At 45.5% G+C, this 21,037-nt stretch overlaps 1 protein-coding gene across 1 annotated transcript; it reads left to right on the top strand.

The window, feature by feature from the left end:
* Window positions 1-1,065: 1,065 nt before the first annotated feature.
* LOC147978194 (UDP-glycosyltransferase 83A1-like) lies at window positions 1,066-12,805 on the top strand. Its single transcript, XM_087514668.1, has 2 exons — window positions 1,066-1,380; window positions 12,005-12,805. Exons 1-2 carry the CDS (start codon window positions 1,066-1,068, stop codon window positions 12,764-12,766), a joined length of 1,077 nt encoding a protein of 358 aa, XP_087370794.1. The 3' UTR covers window positions 12,767-12,805.
* Window positions 12,806-21,037: the final 8,232 nt, after the last annotated feature.

Raw genomic sequence — 21,037 nt, 5'->3', positions numbered from 1 at the left:
GTGGGGTTTTTTTTGCCACCCAATAATTTACGGAAATGATAAATCCTGAACGTTTAGATTTTAAGCATGGCAACCCAAACGTTTTTCATGGCAACTTTAGTTCACGGGAGGTAGGCAAACATGACAGTTTTCTGACAAAAAGCAAACTGAGACAAAGTTGCCACCTCGCGTCAACTAAAGTTGTCATGAAAAAAACATTCATGATGACATGCTTAAAATCCGAACGTTTGGGATTTATCGGGGTCCATAATTTAAACAAACACTATGAGCCCGAACGCGTTGGTTGTCGTCCGATTCGTAGCACAAATCTTGAAGCATGGATAGAAGTCACATCATCCTATGAAAAGACTCCACATTGTTTTCAATTTCTTCATGTATGTATGAATGATTATATGTGTATGCCATGCATGTGGTAACAACCATAAAGCCAAGGAAAAATTGTGATATGTGTATTGCACCGTGTGGTTCCTTTTTTCAGGAAAATATACACGAGCGTCAATGTTTTGGAGAAATGTTGATTCATCATTTTTCTGGCACCCATTTGATTCACTGTTAGTGAAGGTCATGCCATTTTTAAAATAAATTTAATATATTGCTCTAGTTATGTATATTTTTAATATTTATCTAACAATTTACAGCATTCTAATGGTTTAACAATATGAACACAACAAAATGTCTCCTAGGTGTGGCGATAGCCGGGTACAAAGGTGCGCCAAGGTGGTTCGACAACAGGGTAGGTTGCTAGCCCAGTTAGCTAAGTTCCAGGTCAGTAGGGTCTGGTTGGATGATCCTCCCCCCTCTATTGTACCTCTCATGGTGAACGATGTAACATTGGTGAACGATGTAACATTATTATCTATTGAATAAAGAGGTCTTTTTGAGGTAAAAAAATCCAAGCCGTGGCAACGACGGCACCCATCGACGGGCCACGGTGCTGCGGGTGCTGGAGACCGGCGTTGACGGGATGCTGTAACGACGGTGGCGGATGCTACAACCGTGGGTCGTTGGAGCTGGAATGGCCCCAACCGGCAACACTGTGGAGCTGCAACGACCTCGACCGGCGACATGGCCGGAGCTGCAACGACCTCGACCGGCGACACGGGGACGGCCCATCGGTGCTGGAGAAGATGCGTCCAGACGCCATGGTGCTACATCAGGCACCAGGAGATACTGGAAACGGCGACATTATTTTGCTGGAACTGGCCATGGGTGCTGGGATGGGCGGCGGTGGTTGCTACAACCGACGAGGCAGATGTTGGAACTATAGATTGTTTTTGCTGGAACCAGCAGTGGCAAAAGGTGGAACCGATGGATTGCTTTGCTACATCGACGGAGCAGTTCTTGGGTGACGACGGGCGGCGTTGCATTTTTGCTGCAACCGTATAGCAAAAAGCTACAACAGGTGTCGCGTTTTGCTACATGCGGCCCTAAATGAAGCTATGGCCGAGGCGTCGAAAGCTGGAACCGCCTCCCGGAGATGGTAGAACCGGCAACACCAGATGTTGGAACCAGCTGCCATGGGCGCCATGAGCTCGGTGGCGTGCGAGGCGAGACTTGCCAGCGGCGAGATACGGGTGCTGCAACCGTGACGGCGAGGGGTTGCGACCATGGCGAGGAATTGGTTCAAAGCGAGGCCGCGGGGAAGGGGGCCAGTCAGTTTTTTGGCAAGGGGGTGGGGGTGTTGCGAGCAGCGTCAGGGAGCAGGGAGCGCACACGGGAAGAAGATTGGTTGCGGGAGGATAAAGCGCTGCGTTGACCAGAGGAAGAAGACAGTCGAGGGTGGAGAGGTCCACATCGGACGACTAGGAGAGGCCATATCGAACGGCTAGGGGCCGGCCGACCGAAAGTTGGGCCGGCTTGCCGGCACCTAGCATTGGCCTTTTCAGAACCGTATGGAAGGTTCATGTTTATTTTTTCGGTTTCCTTTTTCATGTTTTGTATTTATTGGGTTTCTGTTTTTTCTATATGTATTACGTTTATTTACTTTTTTGTTTTTTCTGTACTTTTATTCTTTTTCCCTTTTACTTTTTTTTTTCAAAATACATATATACTTTTATGAATTGCAAAGCACATAATCTACCCTAAGATGCTGAATCATGTTTTGATTGAATAAAATCTAGAGACATCCCTAAAAAAGATGACATTTCGTATGCCCCTCAAAATCATTCCACAAATCACCCGCCAAAAAAAATCATTTCACAAGCAATGGGTCATTTGTGAATTTGAGAAATGCTTGTGTTGAAGTTTGCAAGTCCCGTAGCATGCACGTATGGTAAACGTTATGCAACAAATTTGAAAGATGAGGTGTTATTTGATTGTCTTCCTTATGAGTGGCGGTCGGGGACGAGCGATGGTCTTTTCCTACCAATCTATCCCCCTAGGAGCATGCGCGTAGTGCCGAAGTTTTTGATGACTTGTAGATTTTTGCAATAAGTATGTGAGTTCTTTATGACTAATGTTGAGTCCATGGATTATACGCACTCTCACTCTTCCATCCTTGCTAGCCTCTTCGGTACAGTGCATTGCCCTTTCTCACATTGAGAGTTGGTGCAAACTTCGCCGGTGCATCCAAACCCCGTGATATGATACGCTCTTTCACACATAAAACTCCTTATATCTTCCTCAAAACATCCACCATACCTACCTATTATGGCATTTCCATAGCCATTCCGAGATATATTGCCATGCAACCTTCCACCATTCCGTTCATCATGACACATTCATCATTGTCATATTGCTTAGCATGATCATGTAGTTGACATTGTATTTGTGGCAAAGCCACCATTCATAATTCTTTCATACATGTCACTCTTGATTCATTGCATATCCCGGTACACCGCCGGAGGCATTCATATAGAGTCATCTTTGTTCTAGTATCGAGTTGTAATCATTGAGTTGTAAATAAATAGAAGTGTGATGATCATCATTATTAGAGCATTGTCCCAAGTGAGGAATAAAAAAAGAGAAAGGCCATAAAAAAAGAGAAGGCCCAAAAAAAATAGAAATGCCATAAAAAAAGAAAAGGCCAAAAAAATGAGAGAAAAAGAGAGAAGGGACAATGTTACTATCCTTTTACCACACTTGTGCTTCAAAGTAGCACCATGATCTTCATAGTAGAGAGTCTCTCATGTTATCACTTTCATATGCTAGTGGGAATTTTTCATTATAGACCTTGGCTTGTATATTCCAACAATGGGCCTCCTCAAGTGCCCTAGGTCTTCGAGAGCAAGCAAGTTGTATGCACACCCATTAGTTTCTTTTGTTGAGCTTTCATACATTTATAGCTCTAGTGCATCCGTTGCATGGCAATCCCTACTCCTTGCATTAACATCAATCGGTGGGCATCTCCATAGCCCATTGATTAGCCTCGTTGATGTGAGACTTTCTCCTTTTTGTCCTCTCCACATAATCCCCTCATTATTCTATTCCACCCATAGTGCTATATCCATGGCTTGCGCTCATGTATTGCGTGAAAGTTTATGAGTTTGAGATTACTAAAGTATGAAACAATTGCTTGGCTTGTCATCGGGGTTGTGCATGATGAGAGCATTCTTGTGTGACAAAAATGAAACATGACTAAACTATATGATTTCGTAGGGATGAACTTTCTTTGGCCATGTTATTTTGAGAGGACATAATTGCTTAGTTAGTATGCTTGAAGTATTATTATTTCTATGTCATTATGAACTTTTGTCTTGAATCTTATGAATCTGAATATTCATGCCACAATTAAGAAGAATTACATTGAAATTATACCAAGTAGCACTCCGCATCAAAAATTCTGTTTTTATCATTTACCTACTCGAGGACGAGAAGGAATTAAGCTTGGGGATGCTGATACGTCTCCAACGTATCTATAATTTTTGATTGCTCCATGCTATATTACTACTGTTTTGAATGATTATGGGCTTTATATACACTTTTATATCATTTTTGGGACTAACCTATTAACCCAGAGCCCAGTGCCAGTTTCTGTTTTTACCCTGTTTTAGGGTTTCGAAGAAAAGGAAAACCAAATGGAGTCCAATTGACCTGAAACTTCACGGAACTCATTTTTGGAAGGAAAGAAGCCCAGAAGACTTGGAGTGCACGTCGGGGGATCTACGAGGAGGTCACGAGGCAGGGGGGCGCGCCCACTCCCCCTGGGCGCGCCCTCCACCCTCGTGAGCCCCTCGTGGCCCCCCTGACGTACTTCCTCCGCCTATATATCTCCATATACCCTAAAAACATCCGGGAGCACAATAGATCGGGAGTTCCGCCGCCAGAAGCCTCCGTAGCCACCGAAAGCCAATCTAGACCCGTTCCGGCACCCTGCCGGAGGGGGAATCCCTCTTCGGTGGCCATCTTCATCATCCCGATGCTCTCCATGACGAGGAGGGAGTAGTTCTCCCTCAGGGCTGAGGGTATGTACCAGTAGCTATGTGTTTGATCTCTCTCTCTCTCTCTCTCTCGTGTTCTTGAGGTGATACGATCTTGATGTATCGTGAGCTTTGCTATTATAGTTGGATCTTATGTTTCTCCTCCCCCTCTTCTCTCTTGTAATGAATTGAGTTTCCCCCTCGAAGTAATCTTATCAGATTGAGTCTTTAAAGATTTGAGAACACTTGATGTATGTCTTGCCGTGGATATCTGTGGTGACAATGGGATATCACGTGATTCACTTGATGTATGTTTTGGTGATCAACTTGCGGGTTCCGCCCATGAACCTATGCATAGGGGTTGGCACACGTTTTCGTCATGATTCTTCGGTAGAACTTTTGGGCACTCTTTGAGGTCCTTTGTGTTGGTTGAATAGATGAATCTGAGATTGTGTGATGCATATCGTATAATCATGCCCACGGATACTTGAGGTGACATTGGAGTATCTAGGTGACATTAGGGTTTTGGTTGATTTGTGTCTTAAGGTGTTATTCTAGTACGAACTCTAGGGCTGTTTGTGACACTTATAGGAATAGCCCAACGGATTGATTGGAAAGAATAACTTTGAGGTGGTTTCGTACCCTACCATAATCTCTTTGTTTGTTCTCCGCTATTAGTGACTTTGGAGTGACTCTTTGTTGCATGTTGAGGGATAGTTATATGATCCAATTATGTTATTATTGTTGTGAGGACTTGCACTAGTGAAAGTATGAACCCTAGGCCTTGTTTCCTAGCATTGCAATACCGTTTATGCTCACTTTTATCATTAGTTACCTTGCTGTTTTTATAATTTCAGATTACAAATACCTTTATCTACCATCCATATACCACTTGTATCACCATCTCTTCGCCGAACTAGTGCACCTATACAATTTACCATTGTATTGGGTGTGTTGGGGACACAAGAGACTCTTTGTTATTTGGTTGCAGGGTTGCTTGAGAGAGACCATCTTCATCCTACGCCTCCTACGGATTGATAAACCTTAGGTCATCCACTTGAGGGAAATTTGCTACTGTCCTACAAACCTCTGCACTTGGAGGCCCAACAACGTCTATAAGAAGAAGGTTGTGTAGTAGACATCAGAGCCCTGGCTGTCGGCCAAACTCTCCGGCTAGGCAGTTTCATCATGATCGCCTGTTCGGCTGCTGCACCGACGATGACTTCTCGGTTCATCGAAAACAGCCTCCACGTCGGCTCGGAATTCGCCGAGCAGATGGATCCAATGGAGCTCTCTTCCCTAAACGAGCTCTTGGATCACATCGCCGCCTTGCGAGTCGCTACGGACTATGATCGGATTGGGTTTAAACCCGATCAAAGGGAGATTAACTCTCCACCGGTCACCCATCATGTTGCGGTGGTGGAGGAACAATGCGGCGATTCTTCCTCTATCTTGAGGACTAACTATGTCCGGATTCCTGAGCTCTCCGAGCCGGATACCCATTTACGGGAGGACATCACCCATGCCCTGAACCTAGAGTCAGGCAGCGGGCCAGACTCATCGGGCAACATCCCGGAATCTGAACTTCCAAGATCGGAAACCCCCGGCCCCTCGGTCTTAGATCGGGTAGGGGTTCGGACTCAAACCCACCCACCCACCTAGACATAAACGATCTTTCCCATATCAGGCTAGATCCCCATGAAACACTACATCATTATTGGGCCAGATTCCTCCTTGTGATGAACAAGGTTAAGGACTGCCGCGAGGAAGACGCAGTCTCACTTTTCTGCAATAACTGCACGAACAAGGGAATCCTTAACGCCATAAGTCACCGTGACATATCATGCTTCGCCGACTTGGCGTCCATAGTAAGAAAGTACTGTGTGATGGAAAGTGCCTGGAAAACCGAAACAAAATTTTGGGATAATCCGGCTCCGAATATACACCCAGTCCGAAGTAAAATGATGCACTATCATAAGACACCCGAGTTAATTACAAAGAAGCAAAAACCCTCTACAGGGCGTGGAACCGTATTGGAGGGATGGCTCAACGGACCCTGCAAAATTCATAGTACAGCGGATGCCATACCAACACACAGCCTTAGAGCATGTTGGATACTCCGGCAGGTGGCCAAAAGCGGCGAGGATCTGCTCATCCCAGATGCCACAGAGCACCATCCCAGGGATAACAATACAACATTAACAGTCTTTGAGACCTTCGCATCAAATAATAGGCGCAAGCGAACACTCCGCAGCATTGCCGAAATCTGCCACGTAGCAGCAATAAATCCATGGAGCGACACGGCTATTACCTTCAATGCCAGTGACGAACCTAAATTCCGAACAGCCCGAGCACCAGCTGCACTGGTCCTCAGTCCAATTGTGGACGGCTTTCGACTCACCAAAGTACTCATGGACGGCGGCAGTGGATTAAACCTCATCTACGAGGAAACTTTTCAAAAAATGGAAATAGATTGGAACCGCATTGAGCAAAGCAGCACAACCTTTAGAGGAATCATCTCTAGTCGGAAAGCACGCCGGAGAATGATACGTCTCCGTCGTATCTATAATTTTTGATTGTTCCATGCCAATATTATTAAACTTTCATATACTTTTGGCAACTTTTTATACTATTTTTGGGACTAACATATTGATCCAGTGCCCAGTGCCAGTTCCTGTTTGTTGCATGTTTTTTGTTTCGCAGAATATCCATATCAAACGAAGTCCAAACGGAATAAAAACTGACGGAGATTTTTTGGAATATATATGATTTTTGGGAAGAAAAATCCACGCGAGACGATGCTCGAGGGGCCCATGAGGTAGGGGGGCGCGCCCCAGGGTGTCAGGCGCGCCCCTGACCCTCGTGGCCACCCCGTAAGGCGGCTGAAGCCCTTCTTTCGCCGCAAGAAAGCTAATTTCCGGATAGAGATCGTGTCAAAATTTCAGCCCAATGGAGTTACGGATCTCCGGGAATATAAGAAACGGTGAAAGGGAAGAATCTGAGAACGCAGAAACAGAGAGAGAGAGAGAGAGAGATCCAATCTCGGAGGGGCTCTCGCCCCTCCCGTGCCATGGAGGCCATGGACCAGAGGGGAAACCCTTCTCCCATCTAGGGAGGAGGTCAAGGAAGAAGAAGAAGGAGGGGGCTCTCTCCCCCTCGCTTCCGGTGGCACCGGAGTGCCGCCGGGGGCCATCATCATCACCGCAATTTACACCAACACCTCCGCCATCTTCACCAACATCTCCATCACCTTCCCCCCTCTATCTACAGCGTTCCACTCTCCCGCAACCCGCTGTACGCTCTACTTGAACATGGTGCTTTATGCTTCATATTATTATCCAATGATGTGTTGCCATCCTATGATGTCTGAGTAGATTTTCATTGTCCTATCGGTGGTTGATGAATTGCTATGATTGATTTAATTTGCTTGTGGTTATGTTGCTGTCCTTTGGTGCCCATCATATGATTGCGCGCGTGGATCACATCGTAGGGTTAGTTGTATGTTGATAGGACTATGTATTGGAGGGCAAGAGTGACAGAAGCTTCAACCTAGCATAGAAATTGATGCATACGGGATTGAAGGGGGACCAATATATCTTAATGCTATGGTTGGGTTTTACCTTAATGAACATTAGTAGTTGTGGATGCTTGCTAATAGTTCCAATCATAAGTGCATAGAATTCCAAGTCACGGATGACATGCTAGCAGTGGCCTCTCCCACATAATACTTGCTATCGGTCTAGTAAAGTAGTCAATTGCTTAGGGGCAATTTCGCAACTCCTACCACCACTTCTCCACACTTGCTATATTTACTTTATTGTTTCTTTATCTAAACAGCCCCTACTTTTTATTTACGTACTCTTTATTATCTTGCAAACCTATCCATTAACACCTACAAAGTACTTCTAGTTTTATACTTGTTCTAGGTAAAGCGAACGTCAAGCGTGCGTAGAGTTGTATCGGTGGTCGATAGAACTTGAGGGAATATTTGTTCTACCTTTAGCTCCTCGTTGGGTTTGACACTCTTACTTATCGAAAACTGTTGCGATCCCCTATACTTGTGGGTTATCAAGACCTTTTTCTGGCGCCGTTGCCGGGGAGCAATAGCGTGGGGTGAATATTATCGTGTGTGCTTGTTTGCTTTATCGCTAAGTAATTTTTATTTGTTGTTCTTAGTTGTTTTCTATCTTTAGTTACGGGTAGGAAACGCAAAATACCAAAAAAATAGTTGTACCTACTGAACCAATGGTTGAAGAACCACTCAAAATCTATCACACTGCTGAAGCTTATTACTTGGATCATCTTCGATCCCTATGTGCTCGGGCTGAAACCCCAACTAGCTTAGTTGAGGGCAAATCTTTAGATGAGCATGCTTGTTATGTGCGACACCGTATATCTGAAAAAGGGAAACATTATGGAGTCAAATTCAATGTTTGCAATGCTATGCTTGGAATTTATGTGAAATATATGATTTTACTTGTTGTTCTGAAAACCCTAAGAAACACCTTCCCTATCAATGTGAGTTTAGTAATAATGGAATCGTATCTTCGTATGCTAAGGGTGTTTATAATCATTATGATGTTCAACAAATTGAAGAATTTGTTGCTTTTAAGGGTGCTTCTGAAATTGCTTCTTTGATTGAAAAGTATGATGATACTTGATACGTCTCCAACGTATCTATAATTTTTGATTGCTCCATGCTATATTATCTACTGTTTTGGACTATATTGGGCTTTATTTTCCACTTTTATATTATTTTTGGGACTAACCTATTAACCGGAGGCCCAGCCCAGAATTGCTATTTTTTTTGCCTATTTCAGTGTTTCGAAGAAACGGAATATCAAACAGAGTCCAAACGGAATAAAACCTTCGGGAACGTGATTTTCTCACAGAACGTGATCCAGGAGACTTGGACCCTACTCCAAGGAACAAAAGAGGCGGTCACGAGGGTGGAGGGCGCCCCCAGGGCGCACCCCCTGCCTCGTGGGCCCCTCGGTGCTCCTCCGGCATACTTCTTCCTCCTATATATACACACGTACCCCCAAACGATCAGAACAGGAGCCAAAAACCTAATTCCGCCGCCGCAACTTTCTGTATCCACGAGATCCCATCTTGGGGCCTATTCCGGAGCTCCGCCGGAAGAGGGCCGTCATCACGGAGGGCTTCTACATCATCCTAGCCTCTCTGGTGAAGTGTGAGTAGTTTACCTCAGACCTTCGGGTCCATACTTAGTAGCTAGATGGCTTCTTCTCTCTCTTTGAATCTCAATACAAAGTTCTCCCCCTCTCTTGTGGAGATCTATTCGATGTAATCTTCTTTTTGCAGTGTGTTTGTTGAGACCGATGAATTGTGGGTTTATGATCAAGTCTATCTATGAATAATATCTGATTCTTCTCTGAATTCTTTTATGTATGATTGGTTATCTTTGCAAGTCTCTTCGAATTATCCGTTTGGTTTGGCCAACTAGATTGGTAGTTCTTGCCATGGGAGAAGTGCTTACCTTTGGGTTCGATCTTGCGGTGTCCTTACCTAGTGACAGAAGGGGCAGCAAGGCACGTATTGTATCGTTGCCATCGAGGATAACAAGATGGGGTTTATTTCATATTGCATGAATTTATCTCTCTACTGTTGGGGAACGTAGTAATTTCAAAAATTTTCCTACGCACACGCAAGATCATGGTGATGCATAGCAACGAGATGGGAGAGTGTTGTCTACGTACCCTCGTAGACCAGCAACAGAAGCGTTAGCACAACGCGGTTGATGTAGTCATACGTCTTCACGATCCGACCGATCAAGTACCGAATGCACGGCACCTCCGAGTTCTGCACACGTTCAACTTGATGACGTCCCTCGAACTCCGATCCAGCCGAGTGTTGAGGGAGAGTTTCGTCAGCACGACGGCGTGGTGACGATGATGATGTTCTACCGACGCAGGGTTTCGCCTAAGCACCGCTACGATATGATCTAGGTGGATTATGGTGGAGGGGGGCACCGCACACAGCTAAGAGATCAAAAGATCAATTGTTGTTTTTATGGGGTGCCCCCTGGCCACGTATATAAAGAAGTGGAGGAGGGGAGGGGCCGGCCCTATCTATGGCGCGCCCTAGGGGAGTCCTACTCCCACCGGGTCATCACGTGGTGTCTCAGCACGAAGAACTTTCGCAACGGTGCATACTCAGGGAGAACACTTGTACCTTGATAATTAGTGAGAGATCATCTTATAAAGCTACCATCGAACTAAGTAAAATAAGATGTATAAAAGATAAACATCACATGCAATCAAAATATGTGACATGATATGGCCATCATCATCTTGTGCCTTTGATCTCCATCTCCAAAGCATCGTCATGATCTCCATCGTCACCGGCATGACACCATGATCTCCATCATCTTGATCTATATCAATGTGTCATCACATGGTTGTCACGCCAACAATTGCTCTTGCAACTATTGCTATCGCATAGCGATAAAGTAAAGCAATTATTTGGCGCTTGCATCTTATGCAATAGAGAGATAACCATAAGGCTTTTGCCTGTTGCCGATAACTTCAACAAAACATGATCATCTCATACAACAACTTATATCTCATCACGTCTTGACCATATCACATCACAACATGCCCTACAAAAACAAGTTAGTCGTCCTCTACTTTGTTGTTGCAAGTTTTACGTGGCTGCTACGGGCTTAGCAAGAACCGTTCTTACCTACGTATCAAAACCACAACGATAGTTTGTCAAGTTGGTGCTGTTTTAACCTTCTCAAGGACCGGGCGTAGCCACACTCAGTTCAACTAAAGTTGGAGAAACTGACACCCGCTAGTCACCTGTGTGCATAGCACGGCGGTAAAACCAGTCTCGCGTAAGCGTACGCGTAATGTCGGTCCGGGCCGCTTCATCCAACAATACCGCCGAACCAAAGTGTGACATGCTGGTAAGCAGTATGACTTATATCGCCCACAACTCACTTGTGTTCTACTCGTGCATATTACATCAACGCATAAAACCAGGCTCTGATGCCACTCTTGGGGAACGTAGTAATTTCAAAAAAATTCCTACGCACACGCAAGATTATGGTGATGCCTAGCAATGAGATGGGAGAGTGTTGTCTACGTACCCTCGTAGACCGGCAACAGAAGCGTTAGCACAACGGGTTGATGTAGTCGTACGTCTTCACGATCTGACCGATCAAGTACCGAACGCACGGCACCTCCAAGTTCTGCACACGTTCAACTCGATGACGTCCCTCGAACTCTGATCCAGCCGAGTGTTGAGGGAGAGTTTCGTCAGCACGACGGCGTGGTGACGATGATGATGTTCTACCGACGCAGGGCTTCGCCTAAGCACCGCTACGGTATGATCGAGGTGGATTATGGTGGAGGGGGGCACCACACACGGCTAAGAGATCAAGAGATCAATTGTTGTTTTTATGGGGTGCCCCCTGGCCACGTATATAAAGGAGTGGAGGAGGGGAGGGGCCGGCCCTCTCTATGGCGCGCCCTAGGGGAGTCCTACTCCCACCGGGAGTAGGATTCCCCCTTTCCTAGTAGAACTAGGATCCCTTCCAAGTAGTAGGAGTAGGAGAGAAGGAAAGGGAAGGGAAAAGGAGAAGGAAGGAAGGGGGCACCCCCCTCCCTTGTCCAATTCAGACCAGCCCATGGGGAGGGGTGCGGCCACCCTTTGAGGCCTTTCTCTCCTTTCCCGTCCAAGAGCTCGAGCCGGGAGCCATGGCGCTCTTCCCCGACGTCCTCACCGTGGGCCCGCTCCTCTCCGACAAGCCGGTCGCCAGCTTCTGGGCCGAGGACGCCACCTGCGCGGCGTGGCTCGAAGCGCAGCCGGCCGGCTCCGTCGTGTACGTGGCGTTCGGCAGCTTCGCCATCTTCGACCGGGCGCAGCTCGTGGAGCTGGCGGAGGCGCTGGCGCTGACCTCCCGGCCCTTCCTGTGGGTGGTGAGGCCGGACTCGGCGAGCGAGGAGTGGGTCGAGGACCTCCGCCGCCGCGCCGGGCCGCGCGGCCGCGTGGTGGGCTGGTGCCCGCAGCAGCTGGTGCTGGCGCACGCGTCCACGGCGTGCTTCCTGTCGCACTGCGGGTGGAACTCGACGCTGGAAGGGCTGGTCAACGGCCTGCCGTTCCTGTGCTGGCCCTACTTCACGGACCAGTTCCTCGACCGGGGCTACATCTGCGACGTGTGGCGGACGGGGCTGCAGGTGGCCGCCGGCGAGACGACGGGGACGCTCGTGGGAAGAGAGGCGATACGGGGCAAGGTGGAGGAGCTGCTGGGCGACGCGGAGATCAAGGCCAGGGCGCTCGCGCTGAGGGACGTTGCTCGCGGCGCCGTCGCAGACGGCGGGTCGTCGTCGCGCCGGAATCTCGCACGGTTCGTCGACCTCGTCCGAGGATCAACGAGCTAGCTACTCCCTAGAACGCCAATAATGTGATGTGCCATGTCTGACGGAGCGATGACAATGACATCGTGCAAACTCAAACTTCAAAATTTCTTGAACTGTGGCTAGCGATGCATGTCATTTACCATCCATCGTCACCGTGTACTTTATTTCGACGAGAGTTTAAAAATTATACTCCATAATAGTCTGTTTTGGTGGGGTTTTTTTTGCCACCCAATAATTTACGGAAATGATAAATCCTGAACGTTTAGATTTTAAGCATGGCAACCCAAACGTTTTTCATGGCAACTTTAGTTCACGGGAGGTAGGCAAACATGACAGTTTTCTGACAAAAAGCAAACTGAGACAAAGTTGCCACCTCGCGTCAACTAAAGTTGTCATGAAAAAAACATTCATGATGACATGCTTAAAATCCGAACGTTTGGGATTTATCGGGGTCCATAATTTAAACAAACACTATGAGCCCGAACGCGTTGGTTGTCGTCCGATTCGTAGCACAAATCTTGAAGCATGGATAGAAGTCACATCATCCTATGAAAAGACTCCACATTGTTTTCAATTTCTTCATGTATGTATGAATGATTATATGTGTATGCCATGCATGTGGTAACAACCATAAAGCCAAGGAAAAATTGTGATATGTGTATTGCACCGTGTGGTTCCTTTTTTCAGGAAAATATACACGAGCGTCAATGTTTTGGAGAAATGTTGATTCATCATTTTTCTGGCACCCATTTGATTCACTGTTAGTGAAGGTCATGCCATTTTTAAAATAAATTTAATATATTGCTCTAGTTATGTATATTTTTAATATTTATCTAACAATTTACAGCATTCTAATGGTTTAACAATATGAACACAACAAAATGTCTCCTAGGTGTGGCGATAGCCGGGTACAAAGGTGCGCCAAGGTGGTTCGACAACAGGGTAGGTTGCTAGCCCAGTTAGCTAAGTTCCAGGTCAGTAGGGTCTGGTTGGATGATCCTCCCCCCTCTATTGTACCTCTCATGGTGAACGATGTAACATTGGTGAACGATGTAACATTATTATCTATTGAATAAAGAGGTCTTTTTGAGGTAAAAAAATCCAAGCCGTGGCAACGACGGCACCCATCGACGGGCCACGGTGCTGCGGGTGCTGGAGACCGGCGTTGACGGGATGCTGTAACGACGGTGGCGGATGCTACAACCGTGGGTCGTTGGAGCTGGAATGGCCCCAACCGGCAACACTGTGGAGCTGCAACGACCTCGACCGGCGACATGGCCGGAGCTGCAACGACCTCGACCGGCGACACGGGGACGGCCCATCGGTGCTGGAGAAGATGCGTCCAGACGCCATGGTGCTACATCAGGCACCAGGAGATACTGGAAACGGCGACATTATTTTGCTGGAACTGGCCATGGGTGCTGGGATGGGCGGCGGTGGTTGCTACAACCGACGAGGCAGATGTTGGAACTATAGATTGTTTTTGCTGGAACCAGCAGTGGCAAAAGGTGGAACCGATGGATTGCTTTGCTACATCGACGGAGCAGTTCTTGGGTGACGACGGGCGGCGTTGCATTTTTGCTGCAACCGTATAGCAAAAAGCTACAACAGGTGTCGCGTTTTGCTACATGCGGCCCTAAATGAAGCTATGGCCGAGGCGTCGAAAGCTGGAACCGCCTCCCGGAGATGGTAGAACCGGCAACACCAGATGTTGGAACCAGCTGCCATGGGCGCCATGAGCTCGGTGGCGTGCGAGGCGAGACTTGCCAGCGGCGAGATACGGGTGCTGCAACCGTGACGGCGAGGGGTTGCGACCATGGCGAGGAATTGGTTCAAAGCGAGGCCGCGGGGAAGGGGGCCAGTCAGTTTTTTGGCAAGGGGGTGGGGGTGTTGCGAGCAGCGTCAGGGAGCAGGGAGCGCACACGGGAAGAAGATTGGTTGCGGGAGGATAAAGCGCTGCGTTGACCAGAGGAAGAAGACAGTCGAGGGTGGAGAGGTCCACATCGGACGACTAGGAGAGGCCATATCGAACGGCTAGGGGCCGGCCGACCGAAAGTTGGGCCGGCTTGCCGGCACCTAGCATTGGCCTTTTCAGAACCGTATGGAAGGTTCATGTTTATTTTTTCGGTTTCCTTTTTCATGTTTTGTATTTATTGGGTTTCTGTTTTTTCTATATGTATTACGTTTATTTACTTTTTTGTTTTTTCTGTACTTTTATTCTTTTTCCCTTTTACTTTTTTTTTTCAAAATACATATATACTTTTATGAATTGCAAAGCACATAATCTACCCTAAGATGCTGAATCATGTTTTGATTGAATAAAATCTAGAGACATCCCTAAAAAAGATGACATTTCGTATGCCCCTCAAAATCATTCCACAAATCACCCGCCAAAAAAAATCATTTCACAAGCAATGGGTCATTTGTGTATTAATCAGGTCCAAGGTCCAAGGCCCACTTAGAGAATTGGAAGAAAGAGATAAGATAAATAGGAATGCGGGCTGTTCGCGCTTCCATGAGAACAGCTCTTCCTCCTTGGTAATTCAATTTTCCCTCTCCAACCAGAAATATACTTTCAAGGTCTTGTCTGTTATAGGATGAAGGTCATCTATACTTACTTTATCATAATGTGGAGGGACTCTCCAAAATAATCTAGTTTGATGCATAACTTTAGATAGTTTAGTGAAAGTGTGATTCTGCTTCTGGGTGCAAATGCACCCTACACCTGGGTGAATGGTAAATTCCTTAAAAAATGACTGCTTCTAATACACAAGTAGGGCTGGAATTCGAGCCGAGTCGAGTCAGCTCGTTTCGTTAACGAGCTAGCTCGATTCGACTCGTTATTATAACAAGCTCAAATCCAAAATTGGCTCGACTCGTATAACTCGCGAGCTGGCTCGTTAAGCTCATTAAAAATATGAACATAAAATTCTCGAATATTATAAAAATAATTATGTGTATATTAAACATATATATTACTAAACAATAGTAATTTCCTTGTAACGCATGAGTCTCTTGGGCGGCTGGGCCTTCAAAAGCTAGGCCTTACGTTGTGCGCTTAGGACATAGGGTGCTGAATGGCTGATCTTTTTTTGTATTGGGAGTGGCTGATCTTTTGTACCGAGTCTAATAAGTTATACGAGTACTCTTGAGATTGGCTCGTTTAACTTGGTCTATAAACGATCTTAAACTAAAGCTCGGCTCGACTCGTTATTCTTCAAGTTCGAGTCGACTCGAGCCGGGTCACGAACTACTCGTTTAGCTCGCGAGCTTCGAGCTTTTTTTCCAGCCCTACACACAAGCATGTCATTTGTTAACCACCTTTCTTTTTCTTGAGAGATAGGTCAGGCAAGGCAGCCATGAACACGGGGCTGTGCACCACTCATTTTTTTTCCTTGGACAGGAAGCAGTGGCCAGTGGTGATTCTACTAGGGAGGCTTTAACAAGCTTAATTAAGCTTACCCTCTAATAATGATACTGCAACTTAGTTAGCTAACTATTTCACTCGAAAAGTTATATTGAAGTGTTTTACATGCAACAATTGATGTTTCGAGCATACAGAAGTACTCCACATTTTACTTTATCTTTAACACGAGTAGTACTATTATATTTAGCATGGAAAAGGTAGTAGGATTATACTTTGATTAATACATACAGTAACTATGAGTTGGTTTCTATGTTGAACCGATCTCCTCAGGCGATGTTAGCACATACGTCCGGGACGTAAAGTCTGGTCCTGTTCGTCATTGATGACGTCGCCTTTTGTTGCATATGTGCCTACATCGGATGATCGCCATTTGGCATTACTATATATATACGGATAAAATGAGCATTCATGTCCTTTCAGTCTGCCACCTTGAAGCTATAGACTAGAAGCTGAGAAGGTTCGGTTCATTAGAGTGATGGGATGCATGGAAATTCAAAGTCAATTTTGAAACAGTCTTACACTTCACTTTATATATAAAGCAACAACGGAACAAAGTACACGAACGAACGATATAAGGTGATGAGTTAGCCCTCATAAATGTTAATCCTATGATAATCAAATCACGCAGGACGCACGCAACTACGCTACAGAAAAAGAGCACAAGAAGAATGGAGTACAACCTCACACTACGTCCTATAGCACCTAAGCTCCATGACAACGCCCCTAGGAGGGAGAACGGCGCTTAGTGTCATCGACGTCGAGTCTACAATCGAACAAAGATTTTCACCGAAACCCAGACACGGAGAGGAGCACCACGACAACTTCCTCAAGAAGATAGCGGCGCCCGTGAGCGGCGCCATCGTCAACGACAAAGTGCGGAGCTTTCGCTCGGCAACTCCATGCCACCACAAGGCCTCCAGAACAAGTGCGAAGAGTTCAGAACTCCAGTTCTGGATTGGGCTGTCTCCACTGCATGCGACCGAGAGCACTCTTGAGCCATCCGCCGTTCACCCTCTTGCCGCCCACACGACCAAGAGAGAAAGACACCACCGCCTTCATAGTGCCTATCGGAGAGCCAACCATGCGGACCGCCATCTAGGGATGCCTCCCTGGCATCAATGTTCGAGACACCACCCACCATAGTAGGAGGAGTAAAAGGTGTCTCTCTTCACTCCTAGCCCGACATCAGCCACGAGATCTGGGTCGACGCCTCATGGTATGAGGAGTGAGGGAGTCCTAGATTAGGGGTATCCGAACATCCGGATTATATCCTTTGGCCGGACCGTTGGACCATGAAGATACAAGATTGAAGACTTCGCCCCGTGTCCGGACGGGACTCTACTTGGCGTGGAAGGCAAGCTAGGCAATACGGATATGCATATCTCCTCCTTTGTAACCGACCTTGTGTAACCCTAGCCCCCTCCGGTGTCTATATAAACCGGAGGGTTTTAGTCCATAGGACAACATACAATCATACCATAGGCTAGCTTCTAGGGATTAGCCTCTTCGATCTCGTGGTAGATAAACTCTTGTACTACTCATATTATCAAGAATAGATCAAGCAGGACGTAGGGTTTTACCTCCATCAAGAGGGCCCAAACCTGGGTAAAACATCGTGTCCCCAGCCTCATGTTACCATCCGCCTTAGACGCACAGTTCGGGACCCCCTACCCGAGATCCGCCGGTTTTGACACCGACATTGGTGCTTTCATTGAGAGTTCCTCTGTGCCGTCGCCGCAAGGAAGGATGCCTCATCTCGTTGTTAAAAACACCATTACCGCCGGGGGAGCCTGATACGTCTCCAACGTATCTATAATTTTTGATTGCTCCATACTATATTATCTACTGTTTTGAATGTTTATGGGCTTTATTATACACTTTTATATCATTTTTGGGACTAACCTATTAACCCAGAGCCCAGTGCCAGTTTCTGTTTTTACCTTGTTTTAGGGTTTTGAAGAAAAGGAAAACCAAACGGAGTCCAATTGACCTGAAACTTCACGGAACTCATTTTTGGAAGGAAAGAAGCCCAGAAGACTTGGAGTGCACGTCGGGGGATCTGCGAGGAGGTCACGAGGCAGGGGGGCGCGCCCACCCCCTGGGCGCGCCCTCCACCCTCGTGAGCCCCTCGTGCCCCCCTGACATACTTCTTCCGCTTATATATCTCCATATACCCTAAAAACATCCGGGAGCACAATAGATCGGGAGTTCCGCCGCCAGAAGCCTCCGTAGCCACCGAAAGCCAATCTAGACCCGTTCCGGCACCCTGCCGGAGGGGGAATCCCTCTCCGGTGGCCATCTTCATCATCCCGGTGCTCTCCATGATGAGGAGGGAGTAGTTCTCCCTCGGGGCTGAGGGTATGTACCAGTAGCTATGTGTTTGATCTCTCTCTCTCTCTCTCTCTCGTGTTCTTGAGGTGATACGATCTTGATGTATAGCGAGCTTTGCTATTATAGTTGGATCTTATGTTTCTCCCCTCCCTCTTCTCTCTTGTAATTAATTGAGTTTCCCCTTTGAAGTAATCTTATCGGGTTGAGTCTTTAAAGATTTGAGAACACTTGATGTATGTCTTGCCGTGGATATCTGTGGTGACAATGGAATATCACGTGATTCACTTGATGTACGTTTTGGTGATCAACTTGTGGGTTCCGCCCATGAACCTATGCATAGGGGTTGGCACACATTTTCGTCATGATTCTCCAGTAGAACTTTGGGGCACTCTTTGAGGTCCTTTGTGTTGGTTGAATAGATGAATCTGAGATTGTGTGATGCATATCATATAATCATGCCCACGGATACTTGAGGTGACATTGGAGTATCTAGGTGACATTAGGGTTTTGGTTGATTTGTGTCTTAAGGTGTTATTCTAGTATGAACTCTAGGGCTGTTTGTGACACTTATAGGAATAGCCCAACGGATTGATTGGAAAGAATAACTTTGAGGTGGTTTCGTACCCTACCATAATCTCTTAGTTTGTTCTCCGCCATTAGTGACTTTGGAGTGACTCTTTGTTGCATGTTGAGGGATAGTTATATGATCCAATTATGTTATTATTGTTGAGAGGACTTGCACTAGTGAAAGTATGAACCCTAGGCCTTGTTTCCTAGCATTGCAATATCGTTTACGCTCACTTTTATCATTAGTTACCTTGCTGTTTTTATAATTTCAGATTACAAATACCTTTATCTACCATCCATATACCACTTGTATCACCATCTCTTCACCGAACTAGTGCACCTATACAATTTACCATTGTATTGGGTGTGTTGGGGACACAAGAGACTCTTTGTTATTTGGTTGCAGGGTTGCTTGAGAGAGACCATCTTCATCCTACGCCTCCTACGGATTGATAAACCTTAGGTCATCCACTTGAGGGAAATTTGCTACTGTTCTACAAACCTCTGCACTTGGAGGCCCAACAATGTCTACAAGAAGAAGGTTGTGTAGTAGACATCAAGCTCTTTTCTGGCGCCGTTGCCGGGGAGGTGAGTGCTTGAAGGTATATCTTTAGATCTTGCAATCGAGTATTTTAGTTTCTTGTTTTATCACTAGTTTAGTTTATAAAAGAAAACTATAAAAAATGGAATTGAGTTTGTCTCATACACTTCACCTTTTTAATATCTTTCGTGAGTATGATGGAAAGGATAATTGTGCTCAAGTGCTAGAAGAAGAAACCTATAAAATGTTTGGCACTAAATATTTGAATGATGAGCATGATTGCAATGTTGTTAGTATGAATTCCTTGAATATCCATGATGCTAATGATATGCAAAGCCACAAGCTTGGGGAAGCTATGTTTGATGAAGATGATATTTTTTGTCCCCCAAGTTTTGATGAGCAAATTTATTATGATGAAAGCATGCCTCCTATCTATGATGATTATTGTGATGACACGTATGCTTTAAAGAATAATAATAACAATGAAACTTGTCATCTTGATTTCAATTTTCAATCCCATGATAGTTACTTTGTTGAGTTTGCTCCCACTACTATGAATGAGAAGAATTTTGCTTATGTGGAGAGTAATAAAATTTCTATGCTTGTAGATCATGAAAAGAATGCTTTAGGTGCTGGTTATATTGTTGAATTCATTCATGATGCTACTGAAAATTATTATGAGGGAGGAATATATGCTTGTAGGAATTGCAATAATACCAAGTTTCCTATCTATGTGCTTAAAATCTTGAAGTTTTGTTTGCTTTACCTTCCTATGCTAATTGATTATTGTTCCCACAAGTTGTTTGCTCACAAAATACCTATGCATAGGAAGTGGGTTAGACTTAAATGTGCTAGTCATATTCTTCATGATGCTCCCTTTATGTTTCAATTCTTATCTTTTATGTGAGCATCATTGAAATCATCATGCCTAGCTAGGGGCGTTAAACGATAGCGCTTGTTGGGAGGCAACCCAATCCTATTCTTGTTCTTTACTTTTTGCTCCTGCTTAGTAATAAATAATTCATATAGCCTCTGTTTAAATGTGGTTTTATGCTTTTAATTAGTGTTTGTGCCAAGTAGAACCTTTGGGAAGACTTGGGGAAAGTCTTTGCGATCATGCTGTAAAAAAAAGAAACTTTAGCACTCACGAGAATTGCTGCCATTTTTATTTGGAGAGTGATATTTAGTTAATTCTTTTTGAAGATGATTAATAGATAAATTCCTCAGGTCCAGCAATTTATTTGAGAATTTTATGAGTTCCAGAAGTATACGTTTGATTCAGATTACTACAGACTGTTCTGTTTTTGACAGATTCTGTTTTCTATGTGTTGTTTACTTATTTTGACGAATCTATGGCTAGTAAAAGAGTTTATAAACCATAGAGAAGTTGGAATACAGTAGGTTTAACACCAATATAAATAAAGAA

Source organism: Triticum urartu, chromosome 3A (genome assembly GCF_056163025.1).
Source record: "Triticum urartu cultivar PI428250 chromosome 3A, HENAU_Tu73, whole genome shotgun sequence".
Lineage (NCBI taxonomy): Eukaryota > Viridiplantae > Streptophyta > Magnoliopsida > Poales > Poaceae > Triticum > Triticum urartu.
Note: the sequence above shows the minus strand (reverse complement) of the source record. Positions and strands in the feature narration are given on the sequence as shown.

Coding starts and splice junctions, on each gene's coding strand:
- LOC147978194 (XM_087514668.1), top strand. CDS start 1,066: ATGGCCGGAGCTGCAACGACCTCGACCGGCGACACGGGGACGGCCCAT. Junction 1,381..12,004: donor GTTGCATTTTTGCTGCAACC/GTATAGCAAAAA, acceptor TGTCCAATTCAG/ACCAGCCCATGGGGAGGGGT.